The 20,874-nt window shown below is 40.9% G+C and overlaps 1 protein-coding gene across 9 annotated transcripts in view; it reads left to right on the top strand.

Annotated features, from left to right (window-relative positions):
- The window catches only part of NME8 (NME/NM23 family member 8), an 82,777-nt gene that overhangs the window by 11,160 nt on the left and 50,743 nt on the right, over positions 1-20,874 (top strand). For 8 of the 9 annotated variants that reach the window (XM_027574094.2, XM_027574096.1, XM_027574098.1 and 5 more), the window contains 2 exons: positions 4,470-4,541; positions 15,325-15,441. In XM_027574094.2, the coding sequence (XP_027429895.1) occupies positions 4,470-4,541; positions 15,325-15,441 (189 nt within the window). The remainder of the gene's footprint in view (positions 1-4,469; positions 4,542-15,324; positions 15,442-20,874) is intronic. The other variant, XM_027574099.1, reaches the window with a different exon arrangement.

The raw sequence follows: 20,874 nt of genomic DNA, 5'->3' as shown, positions 1-20,874 counted from the left end.
TTATCAATTTTATTAATTTTTCCAAAGAACCAGCTCTTTGTTTCATTGATCTGTTCTACTGGTTTTTTGTTTGTTTGTTTGTTTCTGTATTGTTTATTTCTGCTCTATTCTTTATTATTTCCCTTCTTCTGCTGACTGTAGGCTTCATTTGTTATTCTTTTTCTAGCCCCTTTAGGTGTAAAGTTAGTTTGTGTATTTGAGATTATTCTTGCTTCTTGAGGTAGTCTGTAGTGCTAGATATTCCCTTTTAATGCCCTCTTTTGCTGCATCCCAAAGGTTTTGGACCATCATGTTTTCATTTTCATTTCCTTCCATGTATTTTTTAATTTCTTCTTTAATTTCCTGGTTAAGCCATTCATTCTACAGTAGGATGTTCTTTAACCTCCATGTATTTGTTGTCTTTCCAAGTTTTTTCTTGTGCTTGACTTCAAGTTTCATAGTGTTGTGGTCAGAAAATGTGCACTGTATGATCTCAATCATTTTGTACTTGCTGAGGCCTGATTTGTGACCTGGTATGAGATCTGTTCTGGAAAATGTCCCATGTGCACATGAAAGGAATGTGTATTCGGCGGCTTTAGGATGAAACATTTTGAATATATCTGTGAAGTCCATCTGGTCTAGTATGTCATTCAAAGCACTTGTTTTCTTGTTGATCTTCTGCTTAGATGATCTATCTATTGCTGTGAGTGTGGTGTTAAAGCCCCCTACTGTTAATTGTGTTATTATCGATGTGTTTCTTTACTTTGGTTATTAAACGGTTGGTAGAATTGGCTGTTCCCAAATTAGGAGCATGAATATTTATAATTGTTAGTTTTTTTGTTGGATAGAACCCTTTATTATGATATAGTGCCCTTCTTCATTTCTTATTACAGTCTTTGGTTTAAAATCTAGTTTGTCTGATATAAGTATTGCTAGTATGGCTTTCTTTTGACTTCCATTAGCATGATAGATGGTTCTCTATCTCCTCACTTTCCATCTGCAGGTGTCTTTAGGTCTAAAATGAGTGTCTTCTAAGCAGCATATCGATGGGTCTTGTTTTTCATCCATTATGACACCCTATGGCTTTTGATTGGAGCATTTAGTTCATTTGCATTCGGAGTAATTATTGATAGATATGAATTTAGTGCCATTTTATTACTTGTTTTGTCCTTCTTTCTGGAGATTTCTTGTGTTCCTTTCTAGTCTTCATTGCTTTCGGTCTTTCTTCCCCACTCAAAGAATCCCCTTTAATATTTCTTGCAGGGCTGGTTTAGTGGTCATGAACTCCTTTAGTTTTCATTTGTCTGGGAAACGCTATCTCTCCTTCTATTCTGAATGATAATCTTGCTGGATAGTATATTCTTGGTTGCAGATTTTTCTCATTCAGCACATTGTGTATATCATGCTACTTTATTCTGGCCTGACAAGTTTCTCTGGAGAGATCTGCTGCTAACCTTTTTATCTTCCCTTATAAGTTAGGGACTTCTTTTGTCTTGCCGCTTTCAGTATTTTTTTCTTTATATCTGTATTTTGCAGATTGAACTACAATATGTCTTGGTTTGGCCTACTTTTATTGATTTTGATGGGAGTTCTCCATGCCTCCTGGATCTGTAAGTCTGTATCCATCCCCAGATTATGGATGTTTTCAGCTATTATTCCTCAGATAAACCTTCTGCCCCCTTCTGTCTTCTTCTGGGACTCCTTTGATACAAATGTTATTTTCATCGAGTCACTGAATTCTCTAAGTCTAGTTCCACGATCCAAGATTTTTCTTTCCCTCTTTTGATCAGCTTCATTATTTTCCATAATTCTATTCTCTGTATCATTTATTCATTCCTCTGCTTCTTCCAACTTTGTGGTCATTACATCCAGTCAGTTTCGAATCTCAGTTCTTGCATTTGTCATTTTGGCCTGATTGGCTTTAAGCTCTTTTTATCTCCGTGGTAAGGGACTCCCTGATGTCTTCTATGCTTTTCTCAAGGCCAGCTAGTATCCTTATGATTGTTGCTTTAAAATTCTGGCTTTGGCATATTGCTTACATCCGTTTCAATTAGATCCCTAGCCGTGACCTTTGCTTCTTCTTTCTTTTGGGATGAATTCCTCTGTCTTGGCATTTTGTCTAGGTTTCTGTCTTCTTCTCTGTGTTAGAAAAGCTTGTGTTGTTTCCTGCCCCTGAGAGTAATGGCTTTACGAAGAAGAGGCCATACAGTGTTCAGGACTGGTGCCTCAGGAAGTGTCTCTGGTATATGCTGTGTGCACTCAGCTGCTGTATTATGGCTGCTCTTTTCCTCAGGTCAGCTGTCTGCAGAGGCTCTCCTAGCCTGCAGCGGGGAGTGTTTGGATCTTGGTCAGAGTGTGCTGAGTTTTAACTAGGTGTGCTCTGGTCTGCTTGTTTCCAGTAGAGCTGAAGCTCTGCAGAACTCTGTGGTTGGTAGTGGTGTGTGTGTGGTGGGGGAGTTGTGCTGTCTTCTTGGGGAGGGGCCTGCTGCCCTTGCTCTCAGGCACACTTGCTCAAGAAAGCAGTACCAGCAGAGTGCAGGGGGCCAGGCTGGCTGTAGAAATGTCGCAGCCAGTGTTAGTGCTGTGCTGTTTACTGATGTTGGGTTATGCTGAGGGGCAGGGGAGCCAGCGAGCTCCTTTGTCCCTGCGGAGGGACTTTGTGCTCACTGCTGTCAGGAAAGCCCTCCCAGAAGAGCAATAATTTCCCTTCGGGTGTCGTGGATGTTTTTCAGATCACTGTTTACATAGTCTGTGTCCAGGTTGCTTGCCTGCCTGGACCAGTGCAAGCACTTTGGGTTCTATCCTGCTCCAAACTTGAGGAACCTGGTGTGGTGGGGATCTGGCTGGTCTTCTGTGGGAGGGTCTTGCCTCACTGGGATTGATGGTTTGACCCAGAAGGGTGGTTGCACCAAGATGCAGGAGCTTGTGGCTTGGGGCAAAGCACACAGAAGAGCCAGTGTCCAGGTTAGCTGCCCTCAACAAGTGTCTCCGCACCTGTGCTGATGGGCGGGGGAGGGAAGTGGTGCCTGCTGGCTCTTTTGTCCCAGGAGAGGTAAAACCACCTCTTCCAGATGTGCTCCAAGAAGGGGGATCTGTCTCAGGTGATCCACAGATCACGCTGTGGGCTCCGGGGTTGCCTGCCTGCCTTCTCTACAGGAGCACTGCAGCGCCCTCGGGCTCTGTTCCAGCCACAACCCGGACCTCTAAAACTCCAGTCTTTGAGCCCTGCTGGTTGTAAAACTCACAAGAATCAGCCTCTCATTTCCCAGTCAATGGCTTTGGGGAAGTGTGCTCCTTGCTTGATCCCTTGTGCGCTCCTCTGTCTGTCTGTCTGTCTGTCTGTCTCTCTCCTCTCTCCGAGACCAGGATGCCCTCCCCTCTACAGCACCTGCAATCTGTTTCTCCCCCAAATCACATCTCCACACCTCCTACCTTCTGCAATGTGGCCTCCTCTCTCTCTAGTTGTAGAGTTTGTTGTCAGTCCTCAGCTAGATTTCTTGGGTATTCGGAATGATTTGGTATTTATCTAGCTGTGTTCAAGGGACAAGGCAAACCTAGGGTCCTCCTACTACTCTGCCATCTTAGCTCCCACAGGGACAACGTGAAATTTATGAGAAAAATTTAAGAAAATTACAAACATTAAAAAAAAACTTGAAATTTGACAGCCACTTCATTCAAGAAGCACTTACTAAGCTCCTTTTTTTTTTTAATTTTTTTCTTTTGAGCTTATTTTCTCTCAAAAATTTTGGATAAAGTAAGCTCCTTTTTAAATATGGCCCCATGACTGATGCAGAAGGAGGGTGACACGCAAAGGGGAATATGAAACATCATAGATCTAATCACAAGAAGTGAGATGGGGGGGCCCCCTACCTGGATGGCTAAGTTGGTTAAGTGTCCAACTCTTGATCTCAGCTCAGGTCTTGATCTCAGAGTCACTTAAAAAAAAAAGGAAGTGAGATAGGCCCATATGATGGTGGTACAATACTGAAAGGGACAATGGAGTCCCCGAAGGAAGGGCAGTAGAGTTCCATGTGGAGCAGGAGAGGATTTGCAGCAAGAGGGAGCAAGGCAATTCTTGGAGGAGGGACACTTGACCTGGGTTGGAAAAGGAAGGGCAAGAGCGGGTAAGGAGGGAGGAAAGTATGGGTGTTGTATAGCAAACTGGAAGTAGGTAAGTTTAGCTGCAGGTTGGGTACCACAAAGTGAACAGTGAGAAGTAAGGCTGAGGCCAAATGATGCATGTCCTGAATCAACTAGTGTATGCAATTTGATCCTTAGAACAACTATAACATACTCAGAAAATGCTGTAGTAAACATAAAAATAAAAATTTTGTGTGATCTGCATTTTTCAACATAGTGTATCTGGTGATTTGGATATTTCCTCTATTATTATATGAAATATTTATATATATATGTACATATGTTATATACATATATATTTTTATATATATATTTTTTTTATAAAAATATATTTCCTTATATTTTTTCAGGCAGAAGCTGACAACATTGTGACTTTGCAGCCATTTAGAGATCAATGTGAACCTATTTTTCTCTTTAGTGTTGTAAGTATAATATTTATCATCTCAAATATATTATCAGATTCTAATTTACATTAAATAGCAAGTAGCATTGTGAAATTACCATGGGACTATTTTCTGATTGTAGTAATCATAGATTTCTTTTGCCTTATCTTTGCTTGTCTGTTAATATATTTTATAACTTGACCTCTAGGAGCATGTAATGGGTTGAGGAGATTAGACAACCACTCATTGAGTTGCTCAAAAAGAAAAATAAGATGGTATTTACCTTTCCTGAGGAAATAATTAGAGATTTGTATGATGAATTACTATTTATAGGAGTGAAAAATTGGAAATTTCTTCGATACCCAGTAGCAGAGAATCGGTTCTAAGTATTCATGTATACTAATACAAGGACATATCTGTCTAACCACTATTTTGTAATATATGCTGCTCCTATCTCCACATGTACAAATGTGTAGAAAGAAGACAGGCAGAGCATTCACCAGATTATCAGTAGTAGCTTTCTAGTATGGGGGAAGGATGCAGTAGTTTTTTCTTGATACTTTTTCATATTTTCCCAATATTCTGCGATGAATATACAACCTTAATAATCAGGAAGACATAATAAGTGCTACTTTCCAGAAGGAGAGTATTTATAGTTAAAAGCTATGTGACACAGAGTATAGCTGCTATAGAGCTAGAGAATTGGACATAGTAAGGAAAGGCTTCCCAGAGAGGGCTTGGACTCTTCCTCTACTATTAGATACTTGGATTATTATTTTTTTGTATTAGAAATCATTATTTTAAAAACACTTTTGGTTAGAACTTTTTGCTTCTGTGAAATAATGCTTTTGCAATAATTTCAAGGAATTGAGTTACCGGGTTAATTGAATTTTAAAAATTGCATTGCATATCTTGCTCTAAGTTGGACATGTAGAATTTGGTGATTTAGGTGAGGGGTCAATCAGTTCTTTTAGTAAAGGGCCAGATAGTATTTTCACCTTTGCCAAAATACAGTCTCTGTACTGGGTCATTTTTTGCTGACCCTTGGCCTAGACATAGTTTAGGGAACCAGAGTGAGTAACACCCGAAAATAGGCTTGTGGGCTAATATTAAGTAACAGTGAGGAGACTAATAGCAGTAGCAGTTAGGAGCATGGGACTGAGGAAGAGAGACTGGCCAGGGGACCATCACACAGAGTCTGGAGCTCTGGGACCACCATCATCCTACCAGGTTGGTCAGCTCTGATCAGGAGACCATACCCACCCTCCTTAACTGGACCATCCAGTCCACGTTCTCTTATCTGCAACCAGTGCCTGGAATATAAATCCACCCTTCCTCCCAGCCCTGAATGGTTCATCCTTCTCATGCTCAGAATATTCTTTTCCTGACTAATTCTCCCAATTCTCTACCATCTTGCAAACCCTTTCACTGTGTGACATCTGGAATTGAGATGAGCAATTAGCACACTTTCGAAGATCTTTCACCATGGCTCTTAGCCTTTACTCCATTTCCTTGACTTTCCTTAAATCTGTCTCCTGACTTAGGAGCAGCCCAGAGTGGTGACTACTTTCTCGGATCGTTTGTCTTGAGGCCAGGAGCAGAATTGATATTCCCTTTACTTCTTCTTACTTCAGTAACTTTCTTTTCCTTGCTAATTAGAGGTCTTTTCCCTGCTAACTTAGCTATTTGGCTAAACCTCCTTCTCTCTCCCAACTCACCCCTGTCGTTTACTGGTCTTCAAATCAGTCCTGTCAATGACTGAGGACTTTGGCCTGTGGGCTCAAACCCCTTTCAAAACCCCTGTCCTGCCATCCCTCTGGGGACTGCAGTATCCACATTGGCAACCCACCCACATCCGGGCCTCTCAATTCCTGACCTCTACTGCCAATTAACTTTTCTCCAGTGCACCTCAACCAGTTGTTCGTGCAGTCATGCCTCAGGCTTTGCTCCATATCCACAGTCATTCATCTAAGAATCTCAGTCTGTGCCCACAAAACCACCACCAAGCCATCGCCTGTTTATACAGATATTCCCACAGTGGTTCTTTGTATTGCTTAGCACACTTAGCTGACAACAAATTCATTCCAGCAAGTTTCAGCAGGAAGGGCTTTTTCAAGGGACATTAGAAAGTCCCCAGAATTGTTGGAAGGTTCCTTTTAGTGGGAAATGGTAACTAGAGTGGCAGTATCTATTTAAATCTTTCTCAACGGGATCCTTCTCATTGCCGTTTGAAGATGATGAACTGTTTCCAATTAAAAAATAATGACTTTTTTGATGCCATGCCTCTCTCCAGCTACCACCCATCTCTCTCCTTTATCTCACAGCTAAACTTTACAGAAGAGTTTGCATAATTATTTTTACTCCATTTTTTTCATATCCCAGTAATGCCTCAACCCATTCCATCTGCCTTCTGTCTGATTATTCAAGCAAATTTGCTGTTGCTAGTGTACCCAGTTACCAGCCTGTTGTTGCATATATGGCCACTTTTAGGTTCATTATGCTGTACCTCTCAAGTGTATTGAATGTGGTGGCTATACCCTCTTTTTATTTATTTATTTATTTATTAATTTATTTAATATTTATTTTTTGTTATGTTAGGCACCATACATCATTTTTTTTTTAAGATTTTATTTATTTATTTGAGAGAGAGAATGAGAGAGAGAGAGAGCACATGAGAGGAGGGAGGGTCAGAGGGAGAAGCAGACTCCCTGCTGAGCAGGGAGCCCGATGTGGGACTCGATCCCGGGACTCCAGGATCATGACCTGAGCCGAAGGCAGTCGCTTAACCAACTGAGCCACCCAGGCGCCCTACATCATTTGTTTTTGATGTAGTATTCCATGATTCATCGTTTGCGAATAACACCCAGTGCTCCATTCAATATGTGTTCTCCTTAATACCCATCACCAGGCTAATTTTTTTTTAAACATTGGCTTCTTTTGGCTTTGTTACTTGATTTCCCTTTTGCCTACCTAGATGTTATTCCCCTCCATCTCCTTTGTAGGTTTACCTTTCTTTATCCAGACCTTAAGTATTTATCTTTTTAAAAAAATTTTTATTGTTATGTTAATCACCATACATTACATCATTAGTTCTTGATGTAGTGTTCCATGATTCATTGTTTGTGCGTAACACCCAGTGCTCCACGCACAACGTGCCCTCCTTAATACCCATCACCAGGCTAACCCATCCTCCCAACCCCCTCCCCTCTAGAACCCTCAGTTTGTTTTTCAGAGTCCATCGTCTCTCATGGTTCCTCTCCCCCTCCGACTTACTCCCCTTCATTCTTCCCCTCCTGCTATCTTCTTCTTTTTCTTTTTTCTTAACATATTTGCATTATTTGTTTCAGAAGTACAGATCTGTGATTCAACAGTCTTGCACAATTCACGGCGCTCACCATAGCACATACCCTCCCCAATGTCTATCACCCAGCCACCCCATCCCTCCCACCCCCCACCACTCAGCAACACTCAGTTTGTTTCCTGAGATTAAGAATTCCTCATATCGGTGAGGTCATATGATATATGTCTTTCTCTGATTGACTTATTTCACTCAGCATAACACCCTCCAGTTCCATCCACATCGTAGCAAATGGCAAGATCTCATTCCTTTTGATGGCTGCATAATATTACACTGTGTATATATACCACATCTTCTTTAGCCATTCATCTGTCGATGGACTTCTTGGCTCTTTCCACAGTTTGGCTATTGTGGACATTGCTGCTATAAACATTGGGGTGCACGTACCCATTCGGATCCCTACATTTGTCTCTTTGTGGTAAATACCCAGTAGTGCAATTGCTGGATCGTATGGTAGCTCTATTTTCAGCTGATTTGAGGAACCTCCATACTGTCTTCCAGAGGGGTTGCACCAGCTTACATTCCCACCAACAGTGTAGGAGGATTCCCCTTTCTCCACATCCCCGCCAACATCTGTCGTTTCCTGACTTGTTAATTTTAGCCATTCTGACTACTGTGAGGTGGTATCTCATTGAGGTTTTGATTTGGATTTCCCTGATGCCCAGCGATGTTGAGCACTCTTTCATGTGTCTGTTGGCCATTTGGATGTCTTCTTTGGAAAAATGTCTGTTCATGTCTTCTGCCCATTTCTTGATTGGATCATTTGTTCTTTGGGTGTTGAGTTAGATAAGTTCTTTATAGATTTTGGATACTAGCCCTTTATCAGATATGTCGTTTGCAAATATTTTCTCCCATTCTGTCGGTTGTCTTTTGGTTTTTGTGGACTGTTTCTTTTGCTGTGCAAAAGCTTTTTATCTTGATGAAATCCCAATAGTTCATTTTTGCCCTGGCTTCCCTTGCTTTTGGCGATGTTTCTAGGAAGAAGTTGCTGCGGCTGAGGTCGAAGAGGTTGCTGCCTGTGTTCTCCTTTAGGATTCTGATGGACTCCTGTCTCACGTTAGGTCTTTCAACCGTTTGCAAATATTTTCTCCCATTCTGTCGGTTGTCTTTTGGTTTTTGTGGACTGTTTCTTTTGCTGTGCAAAAGCTTTTTATCTTGATGAAATCCCAATAGTTCATTTTTGCCCTTGCTTCCCTTGCTTTTGGCGATGTTTCTAGGAAGAAGTTGCTGCGGCTGAGGTCGAAGAGGTTGCTGCCTGTGTTCTCCTTTAGGATTCTGATGGACTCCTGTCTCACGTTAGGTCATTCAACCATTTGGGGTCTATTTTTGTGTGTGGTGTAAGGAAATGGTCGCTGTAGGTTTTTCATAGATGGCTTTTATGATATTGAGGTATGTACCCTCTATCCCTATACTCTGAAGAGTTTTGATCAAGAAAGGATGCTGTACTTTGTCAAATGCTTTTTCTGCATCTATTGAGAGGATCATATGATTCTTGTTCTTTCTTTTGTTAATGTATTGTATCACGTTGATTGATTTGCGGATGTTGAACCAGCCTTGCAGCCCAGGGATAAATCCCACTTGGTCACGGTGAATAATCCTTTTAATGTACTGTTGGACCCTATTGGCTAGTATTTTGGCGAGAATTTTTGCATCCATGTTCATCAAAGATATTGGTCTGTAGTTCTCCTTTTTGATGGGGTCTTTGTCTGGTTTTGGGATCAAGGTAATGCTGGCCTCATAAAATGCGTTTGGAAGTTTTCCTTCCATTTCTATTTTTTGGAACAGTTTCAGGAGAATAGGTATTAATTCTTCTTTAAATGTCTGATAGAATTCCCCTGGGAAGCCATCTGGCCCTGGGCTTTTGTTTGTTGGGAGATTTTTGATGACTGCTTCAATTTCCTTAGTGGTTATAGGTCTGTTCAGGTTTTCTATTTCTTCCTGGTTCAATTTTGGTAGTTGATACATCTCTAGGAATGTACCCATTTCTTCCAGGTTATCTAATTTGCTGGCATAGAGTTGCTCATCATATGTTCTTATAATTGTTTGTATTTCTTTGGTGTTGGTTGTGATCTCTCCTCTTTCATTCATGATTTTGTTGATTTGGGTCATTTCTCTTTTCTTTTTGATCAGTCTGGCCAGGGGTTTATCAGTCTTGTTAATTCTTTCAAAGAATCAGCTCCTAGTTTCCTTGATCTGTTCTGTTGTTTTGGTTTCTATTTCATTGATTTCTGCTCTGATCTTTATTATTTCTCTTCCCCTTGCGGGTTTAGGCTTTATTTGCTGTTCTTTCTCCAGCTCCTTTAATGTGTAGGGTTAGGTTGTGTATTTGAGACCTTTCTTGTTTCTTGAGAAAGGCTTCTATTGCTATATACTTTCCTCTCAGGACTGCCTTTGCTGTATCCCAAAGATTTTGAACAGTTGTGTTTTCATTTTCATTGGTTTCCATGAATTTTTTTAATTCTTCTTTAATTTCCTGGTTGACCCATTCATTCCTTAGTAGGATGCTCTTTAGCCTCCATGTATTTGAGTTCTTTCCAACTTTCCTCTTGTGATTGAGTTCTAGTTCAAAGCATTGTGGTCTGAAAATATGCAGGGAATAATCCCAATCTTTTAGTACCGGTTGAGACCTGATTTGTGACCTAGGATGTGATCAATTCTGGAGAATGTTCCATGGGCACTAGGGAAGAATGTATATTCCGTTGCTTTGGGATGGAATGTTCTGAATATGTCTGTGATGTCCATTTGGTCCAGTGTGTCATTTAAAGTCTTTATTTCCTTGTTGATCTTTTGCTTAGATGATCTGTCCATTTCAGTGAGGGGGGGTGTTAAAGTCCCCCACTATTATTGTATTGTTGTCAATGTGTTTCTTCACTTTTGTTATTAATTGCCTTATATAATTGGCTGCTCCCATGTTTGGGGCATAGATATTTACAATTGTTAGATTTTCTTGTTGGATAGACCCTTTAAGTAGGATATAGTGTCCTTCCTCATCTCTTATTACAGTCTTTGTTTTAAAATCTAATTTTTGTGATATAAGGATTGCCACCCCAGCTTTCTTTTGGTGTCCATTAGCATGGTAAATGGTTTTCCACCCCCTCACTTTCAATCTGGGGGTGTCTTTGGGTCTAAAATGAGTCTCTTGCAGACAGCATATCGATGGGTCTTGTGTTTTAATCCAATCTGATAGCCTGTGTCTTTTGATTGGGGCATTTAGTTCATTTACATTCAGGGTAACTATCGAAAGGTATGAATTTAGTGCCATTGTATTGCCTGTAAGGTGACTGTTACTGTATATTGTCTCTGTTCCTTTCTGATCTGTGTTGCTTTTAGTCTCTCTCTTTGCTTAGAGGACCCCTTTCAATATTTCCTGGAGGACTGGTTTTGTGTTTGCAAATTCCTTTAGTTTTTGTTTGTCCTGGAAGCTTTTTATCTCTCCTTCAATTTTCAATGAGAGCCTAGCTGGGTATAGTATTCTTGGCTGCATATTTTTCTCGTTTAGTGCTCTGAAGACATCATGCCAGACCTTTCTGGCCTGCCAGGTCTCTGTGGATAGGTCTGTTGCCAATCTAATATTGCTACCATTGTAGGTTACATATCTCTTCTCCCGAGCTGCTTTCAGCATTTTCTCTTTGTCTCTGAGACTCGTAATTTTTAGTATTAGATGTCGGGGTGTTGACCTATTTTTATTGATTTTGAGAGAGGTTCTCTGTGCCTCCTGGATTTTGATGCCTGTTTCCTTCCTCACATTAGGGAAGTTCTCTGCTATTATTTGCTCCAATATACCTTCTGCCCCTCTCTCTCTTTCTTCTTCTTCTGGGATCCCAATTATTCTAATGTTGTTTCATCTTATGGTATCGCTTATCTCTCGAATTCTGCCCTCGTGATCCTGTACTTGTTTTTCTTTTTCTCAGCTTCTTTATTTTCCATCATTTGGTCTTCTATATTGCTGATTCTCTCTTCTGCCTCATTTATCCTAGCAGTTAGTGCCCCCATTTTTGATTGCACCTCATTAATAGCCTTTTTGATTTTGACTTTGTTAGATTTTAGTTCTTTTATTTCTCCAGAAAGCGTTTCTCTAATAACTTCCACACTTTTTTGAAGCCCAGCTAGTATCTTTAAAGTCATGATTCTGAACTCTAGGTCCGACATCATCTAATGTCCAAATTGAGTAGGTCCTGGGTGACGGTACTATCTCTTGTTCTTTTTGCTGAGGTGATTTTTTTCATCTTGTCATTTTGTCCAGAGGAGAATAGATGAATGAGAGAACAAAATGCTAACAGGTTAACAACGTCTCCAGCAAATATACTCTATACAAACCAGAAAAGACCTGAAACCAGGGGAAAAGAAAGGGAAAGAAAGAAAAAAGAAAGAGAAAAGAAAGAAAAAAAAAGAAAAAGATTAAAAACAAAAACAGAACAATACAAAAAACCCGAATATGATCAAATATGATCAGGCTAGTGCATAGATCAGTGCCACAGACTAATATTTGGGCGTATTTTGGTCTGTTAGAAAAAAGTGCCTCCTAAAATTTTAAAGGAAGAAAGACTTATATATGTACAAAATAAGGGTTGATACAATGAATGGATGGAAGATGACTGTAAAGATGAAAATTATAAAAGATTTTTAAAAGGAATTGATACGATAAGTTGTTTGAAAAAAGAAAGAAGATTTAAAAAAAAAAGGGGAGAGAATGTGATCAGGCAGGACACTAGAACAAAGCCATACACTAGTGATTTAGGGTATATTTTGATCTGTTAGAAGAAACTGTATCTCAAAATTTTAAAGAGAGAACAACTTATATATACATGCCAAAAATAAGGGTAACTACTATGAAGGGATAAAATATGACTCTAAAAATGAAAAATAAAAGATGTTTTTTTTAAAAAGAGGGATTGATAAGATGTTGGTTGAAAAAGGGAAAAAGAAAAATTAACGAAACAGTTAAAAAAATTAACTTTGAAAAACTAATGAATCATGGTAAAAAAAAGCCATGAATTCTATGTGCAGTATTCCCCTAGCGCTGGAGTTCTCCCATTCTCCTTGATTGCTAAACTTGGTCTTGGCTTGCTGGCTGTTCGTGCTGATCTTCTGGGGAGGGACCTGTTGCCGTGGTTCCCAAATGTCTTTGCCGGAGGCGGAATTGCCCTGCCCTTGTTGGTCCCAGCTAAGCAAGCTGCTCAGGTTTGCTCTCAGGAGCTTTTGTTCCCTGCAAGCTTTGCCTACGGCTTTGGAGGGTGACAGTGAAAATGGCGGCCTCCCAATCTCCACCCCAGAGGAGGCACGAACTCGGGGCCCCGCTCCTCAGTGCGCCCCCAGAGAAAAGCAGCCAGTCACTCCCGTGTCCCCAGTCTCCGGCCGCACTCCGTGCTCACCCGGCCTGTGACCAAGCGTTTCTGTCTCTGGTACTCGACCCCATGTGGAGTCTCCAAACCCAGCAGATCCCGGTGGTGTGCTCCCACGCCGCTCCTCCCCGGGGGAGGAAGGGGAGTCTCCCCGGATCTGCTGCTTGTTGGGTCCCTGCTGGAGGAGCAGTGGCCCGACTGGGCCGCGGATCACAGTTTATGGCAACCCCGAGCTGAGAGCCTGCGCCTTGGCTCTGTCTCTGCAGCCGGCTTCCCCGCTCCGATACCTGGGAGCTCTGCCGCACTCAGGCACCCCCGGTCTTTCTGCAACCCCGAGTGTCCTGAGACCACACTGTCGCACGAGGGTTCCACCCCCAGCTTAGCCACTGCAGCGACGTCCCTCAGCGGAGCCGGCTTCTAAAAGTTCCGATTTTGTGCTCCGCGGCTCTATCACTTGCCAGAAGCAGCTGATGGAGGCCCCCTCCCCCCCCGTCTATCCTCCCGAATATCGCCTCGGATTCACTTCTCCGCACATCTTACCTTCCAGTAAGTGGTCGCTTCTCTGTTCAGAGAGTTGTTGCTACTCTCTTCTTCGGTCTCCTGTTGAGTTCGTAGGTGTTCAGAATGGTTTGATCCCTATCCAGCTGAATTCCTGAGACCAGACCTAATCCAGGTCTTCTACTCCTCTGCCATCTTGCTCCGCCCCTCCCTTAATTATTTATCTTATCATGCTTTGTACATTCCTTAGAAAATTTCCTCCACACACAGTTTCAGTTGTCACCACCTATATATCAAGAACTCAAGTTTATGTCTTCAGCTAATTCCTATACTTTGAGCTCCAGACTTGTATATCCAGCTGGTGCTTTGACATCCCCTCTCTGTTATCTGAAGGGCCTCTCACAAGGGACTGGTCCAATAACAGAGCTCCCCCTCCCCAGGAAATGTAGTCTTCTAAGTGTCACCTCATTGGGTGATTAACATCTTAATTTATCCACTTTCTTAACAGAAAGAGAAAACTGAGCTTAGTGACATGTCTGTACCTCACACCTAATCCACTCCAGACCTTGGACCTGTCAATTTCACCACCTAAGTCTTTCTCACACTCATCTGTGTCTTTCCATTCTTTCCATCTCCTTTACCAGTGCCACAGACTGAGCAACCATCTCTCTCACCGTCATCTCTATAATAGCCCCTAATTTGTATACAAACATCTGCTCCCTTCTAACTCTTTCTAAACATGGTAGGTGAAATCGTCTTTACAAATAACAGTTCAGATTGTGGTCACTGCCTCTGTTTCAACATGCCAAAGACTTCCCACTGCATTTAGGTTAGAGGCTGTGTCGTTCCATGATCCACAAGGCTCTGCATGGTCTGGCTCCCTCTCGCTGTTAGGCTTCATCTCATACCAGGCATCACCTCACTTTCTTGGCTGGTCTTCTCATTTGCCATAATCCCTTCTGGCCTCAGGACCATTTCATCTCTATTTCTTTTGCCTGGAATGCTCTTTCTTCTCCATTTTGCCTTGTTATCTCTTACGCATTCTACATATTTTAACCCAAGAATCCCTTCCTGATATTGATAAGCAACTTTGCTGATCTCCTTGACCAGGACAGATTCTTGTAGATGCTCCCAGTGCTTTGTACTTGGTGGTACTTGTCATGGTTGTTATATTATATATGTTTGTCTGTGGTTTTTTTCTCCTTTTTTATAATTTAATTAGGCCACATACCAGGACTGCTGTTCCATACCATCATGCCTGGAACTGTGCCAACAAACAGGTTTTTTGTAAATATCTGTTGAAAGATGGAAGAAAGGGGGCATAGTGTCAAAAATAATTAGGGAAGGTAAAGTTGGGAGACTTGTACAGAACCATCGAAATGTAATGCAGGGATTCCTTGCCTTTGTTTGTAGGAGAACAGACATTGTGGAGGTAGAATTCAAAGAGCTGGGTTTTTCAAATCAAGATGTACTTTCCCATCACTAATACTTTATTTTAAAATGGCTAATTTTAGCTAAAAAGGATTGGTGGGGGTGTAGGGCCGGGTGGGGTGACTTCATCAAGTTGAATTCTGGACTTATCCTGAAAATGGAAGTTTCCTTCATGCTTTCTTTTCCCATATAGAATGGCAAAATTATTGCAAAGATAAATGGTGCAAATGCACCACTTGTTAATCAAAAAATTATTAACTTGGTCAATGAGGAGAAGAAAATTGCAGCAGGTGAAATGGTTCGCCCTCAGGTAATACTTTACTATTTTATTCTTAAAAAAATGTATTACATCTTTTTTGTTGTTTTACTAAGGAATTATTCCCAAGTTTTGTAACCATCAAGGTTTCTAAATGGTACAGACTTTCTGGGAGTTATTTTGTCAATATGAATCAAAGGCCGTAAAAAACATATGTATCATTTGAGCAATTACACTCCAATAATTTTCCCTACAAAGATAATAAGACAAATATAGAAAAGAGCATTTATAGCATTTATTAAAAATTTGGAATCACTCTAAATGTCAAGCCACCCCAGTGCCTGGGTAGCTCAGTCGGTTAAACATCTGCCTTCAGGTCAGATCATGATCTTAGGGTTTTTGGAATCAAGCCCCACATGGGGTTCCCTGCTTAGCAGGGAGGCTGCTTCTCCCTCTCCCTGTGTCCCTCCCCCCTGCTTATGCACTCGCTCTCTCTCTCAAATAAATATTTAAAATCTTTAAATGTCGACCAATGCTGAATAGGTTCATAATCACAATAACCGTAATTTTTGTCATAAATTATACAAATCCATACAGTGGAATATTATTTAATGTGTTCTGGCTCTGTACTTACTGATATGGAAAGAGGACCAAGATAGACTGACAAATGAAAACAAGACAGCACTTTGGTAGGATACTTAGAACAGGATCCAGCATGTGAAGAGTATCATTTATGTAATGAAAGATACACTATTTAAAAATTAAGAAATTACAAAGCATGTGGAGGTATGAACATAATAGTATAAGAAAGGAAGCCACAGAAGAAAGTGATTAGAAATACAGCCATATAGCGCTGTATTCCACAACCTAAGATGCTACAGTTTATAGCAGCACAGACAAAAAAGGAGCTAGTGTGGCCTGGAGAACTCACTGAAGAACAGACTGTGATCTCTCTGCTCCAAGGCAGAGGGTTGGAAACAATCTCTTCTGTTCTGGCTCTCGGAAGAGACATGGAAAGCTGCCAGGGAAAGCCACCAGAGAACAAAAGTCCCCCAAAAATGGTTCCCACTTAGCCCATTCCCCACCACAGCAGGGCAAGGAAACTCTGCCCAAACAGGGTTGCCTGAGTAAGAGCGTGGCAGGCCCCTCCCCCAGAAGACAGGCTGGGAGAACAAGAGGCCGGCAACCCTAAGGTCCCTATGAAACAGGTGTATCTTGCTTGGGTTGTGGTCAATAATTTGGACTCTATACATTCCCTCAACCACCCTTCAACAGAATGACTAGGAGGAGGAACACCCAAAATAGGAAAGACTCAGAGACTGTGACTTCCGCCACAGATTTACAGATGGATAGAGATTTAACCAAGATGTCAGAGATGGAATCCAGGGTAGCAATTGTGAAGACAATAGCTAGAATGGAGAAATCGGTTAATGGCAACATAGTGTCTCTAAGGGCAGAAATAAAAGCTGAATTGGCAGAATTTAAAAAATGCTATCAATGAGATCCAATCTAATCTAGATAATCTCACAGCTAGGGTAAGTGAGGCAGAAGAACAAGTTAGTGATCTAGAAGAAGAATTAATAGACAAGAAGGAAAAAGAGGAGGCCAGGGAAAAACAACTCAAAATCCATGAAAATAGAATCAGAGAAATAAGTGACACCATGAAACATTCCAATCTCAGAATTATTGGGATCCCTGAGGGGGTGGGGAGAGAGAGAGAGGACTGGAAGATATATTTGAGCAAATTGTAGCTGAGAACTTTCCTAATCTGGGGAAAGAAACAAACATTCGTGTCCTAGAGGCAGAGAGGACCCCTCCCAAGATCAAGGAAAACAGGCCAACACCCCGGCATGTAAGAGTAAAACTCGCACATCTTAGAACCAAGGAAACCATCTTAAGGGCAGTTAGGGGGAAGAGATTCCTTACATACAGAGGGAGGAACATCAGAATGACGTCAGACCTATCCACAGAGACCTGGCAAGCCAGAAAGGCCTGGCAAGACATATTCAGGGTACTAAACGAGAAGGACATGCAGCCAAGAATACTTTATCCAGCAAGGCTGTCATTTAGAATGGATGGAGAGATGCAGAGCGTCCAAGACTGGCAGAAAGTGAAAGAATATGTGACCACTAAGCCGGCCCTGCAAGAAATATTAAGGGGGGTTCTATAAAAGGAGAAAGACCCCAAGAGTGATATAGAACAGAAATTTACAGAGACAATCTATAAAAACAAGGTCTTCACAGGCAACATGATGACAATAAATTCGTATCATTCAATAATCACTCTCAACGTGAATGGCCTAAATGCTCCCATTAAACGGCACAGGGTTGCAGATTGGATAAAAAGATAGGACCCGTCCGCATGCTGTCTACAGGAGACTCATTTTGAACCTAAAGATATATACAGACTGAAAGTGAAGGGATGGAGATCCATCTTCCATGCCAGTGGACCTCAAAAGAAAGCTGGGGTAGCAATTCTCATATCAGACAAATTAGATTTTAAACTAAAGACTGTAGTTAGAGACACAGAAGGACACTATATCATTCTCAAAGGGTCTATTCAACAAGAAGATCTAACAATTGTAAATATCTACGCCCCCAACATGGGAGCAGCCAACTACATAAGCCAACTGTTACCCAAAATAAAGAGTCATATTGATAACAATACATTATTTGTAGGAGACCTCAATACTCCATTCTCAGCAATAGAAAGATCATCTAAGCAGAAACTCAACAAAGAAACAAGAGCTTTGAATGACACACTGGACAAGATGGACCTCATAGATATATACAGAACATTCCACCCTAAAACAACAGAATACTCATTCTTCTTGAGCACACATGGAACTTTCTCCAGAATAGACCACATACTGGGTCACAAATCAGGTCTCAACCTATACCAAAAGACTGATATTATCCCCTGCATATTCTCAGACCATAATGCTTTAAAACTGGAACTCAATCTCAAGAAAAAATTGGGCAGAAATTCAAACACTTGGAAGCTAAAGACCACTCTGCTCAAGAATGTTTGGGTCAACCAGGAAATCAAAGAAGAACTTAAACAATTCATGGAAACCAATGAGAATGAAAACACATCAGTCCAAAACCTATGGGATACTGCAAAGGCGGTCCTAAAGGGGGAAATACATAGCCATCCAAGCCTCACTCAAAAAAATAGAAAAATTCCGATTTCACCAACTAACTCTAACCTTAAAGAACTAGAGAAAAAGCAACAAACGATGCTTAAGCCACACATTAGATGAGAAATAATTAAGATTGAGCAGAGATCAATGAATTAGAAACCAGAAACACAGTAGATCAGATCAACGAAACCAGAAGCTGGTCCTTTGAAAGAATTAATAAGATCGAGACACCACTGGCCAGACTTATCCAAAAGAAAAGAGAAAGGACCTAAAATAATAAAATTATAAATGAAAGGGGCGAGATCATGACTAACACCAAGGAAATAGAAACAATTATTATCAACAAATATATGCCAATAAACTGGGCAATCTGGATGAAATGGATGCTTTCCGGAAACCTATAAGCTGCCAAGGCTGAAACAGGAAGACATTGACAACCTGAATAGGCCAATAACCAATAACGAGATTGAAGCAGTGATCAAAAACCTCCCAAAAAACAAGAGTCCAGGGCCTGATGGATTCCCTGCGGAATTCTACCACACATTCAAGGAAGAAATAATACCTATCCTCCTGAAGCTGTTTCAAAAAATAGAAACAGAAGGAAAGCTTCCAGACTCATTCTATGAGGCCAGCATTACCTTAATCCCCAAACCAGGCAAAGACCCTGTCAAAAAGGAGAATTTCAGACCGATATCCCTGATGAATATGGATTCCAAAACCCTCAACAAAATCCTAACTAATATTATCCAACAATACATTAAAAGGATCATCCACCACGACCAAGTGCGATTTATCCCCGGGATGCAAGGGTGGTTCAACATTCGCAAATCAATCAATGTGATAGAACACGTTAATAAGAGGAGAGAGAAAAAAACTATATGGTCCTCTCGATTGATGCAGAAAAAGCATTTGACAAAATACAGCATCCTTTCCTGATTAAAACTCTTCAGAGTATAGGGATAGAGGGAACATCCCTCAAGTTCATAAAATACATCTATGAAGAACCCACAGCAAATATCATCCTCAATGGGGAAAAGCTGAGAGCCTTTCCCTTAAGTTCAGGGACACGTCAAGGATGCCCACTCTCGCCACTGTTGTTCAACATAGTACTAGAAGTCCTAGCAACAGCAATCAGACAACAAAAAGAAATAAAAGGTGTTCAAATTGGCAAAGAAGTCAAACTCTCTCTTTTCGCAGATGACATGATACTTTATGTGGAAAACCCAAAAGACTCCACCCCCAAATTACTAGATCTCATACAGCAATTCAGTAATGTGGCAGGATACAAAATCAATGCACAGAAATCAGTTGCTTTCTTATACACTAACAATGCAAGTGTAGAAAGAGAAATTAGTGAAACAATTCCATTTACAATAGCACCAAAACCCATAAGATACCTCAGAATAAACCTAAAGAGGTAAAGGATCTATACTCTAGGAACTACAGAACACTCATGAAAGAAAGTGAAGACACAAAAAGATGGAAAAACATTCCATGCTCATGGACTGGAAGAATAAACATTGTTAAAATGTCTATGCTACCCAGAGCAATCTATACCTTCAATGCCATCCCGATCAAAATTCCAATGACATTTTTCAAAGTGCTGGAACAAACAATCCTAAAATTTGTAAGGAATCAGAAAAGACCCCGAATCGCCAAGGAAATGTTGAGAAAGAAAAGCAAAGCTGGGGGCATCACGTGGCCCGATTTCAAGCTATATTACAAAACAGTGATCACCAAGACAGCATGGTACTGGCACAAAAACAGACATATAGACCAATGGAACAGAATAGAGAGCCCAGATATGGACCCTCAACTCTATGGTCAAATAATCTTCGACAAAGCAGGAAAAAATGTGCAACGGAAAAAAGACAGTCTCTTCAATAAATGGTGCTGGGAAAATTGGACTGCCACATGCAGAAGAATGAAACTCGACCATTCTCAACACCACACACAAAGAGAAACTCAAAATGGATGAAAGACCTCAGTGTGAGATAGGAATCCATCAAAATCCTAGAAGAGAACCTCTTTGACATCGGCCACAGCAACTTCTTTCAAGATACATCTCCAAAGGCTAGTGAAACAAAAGCAAAAATGAACTTTTGGGACTTCATCAAGATAAAAAGCTTCTGCAGAGCAAAGGAAACAGTCAACAAAACAAAGAGGCAACCCACAGAATGGGAGAAGATATTTGCAAATGACACTACAGATAAAGGGCTGGTATCCAAGATCTATAAAGAACTTCTCAAACTAACACCCAAAAGACAAATAATCAAGTCAAAAAATGGGCAGAAGACATGAAGACATGTCTCCAAAGAAGACATACAAATGGCTAACAGGCACAT

Source organism: Zalophus californianus, chromosome 12 (genome assembly GCF_009762305.2).
Source record: "Zalophus californianus isolate mZalCal1 chromosome 12, mZalCal1.pri.v2, whole genome shotgun sequence".
Lineage (NCBI taxonomy): Eukaryota > Metazoa > Chordata > Mammalia > Carnivora > Otariidae > Zalophus > Zalophus californianus.
The sequence above is the reverse complement of the archived record's forward strand: the minus strand, read 5'-3'. Positions and strand labels throughout refer to the sequence as shown.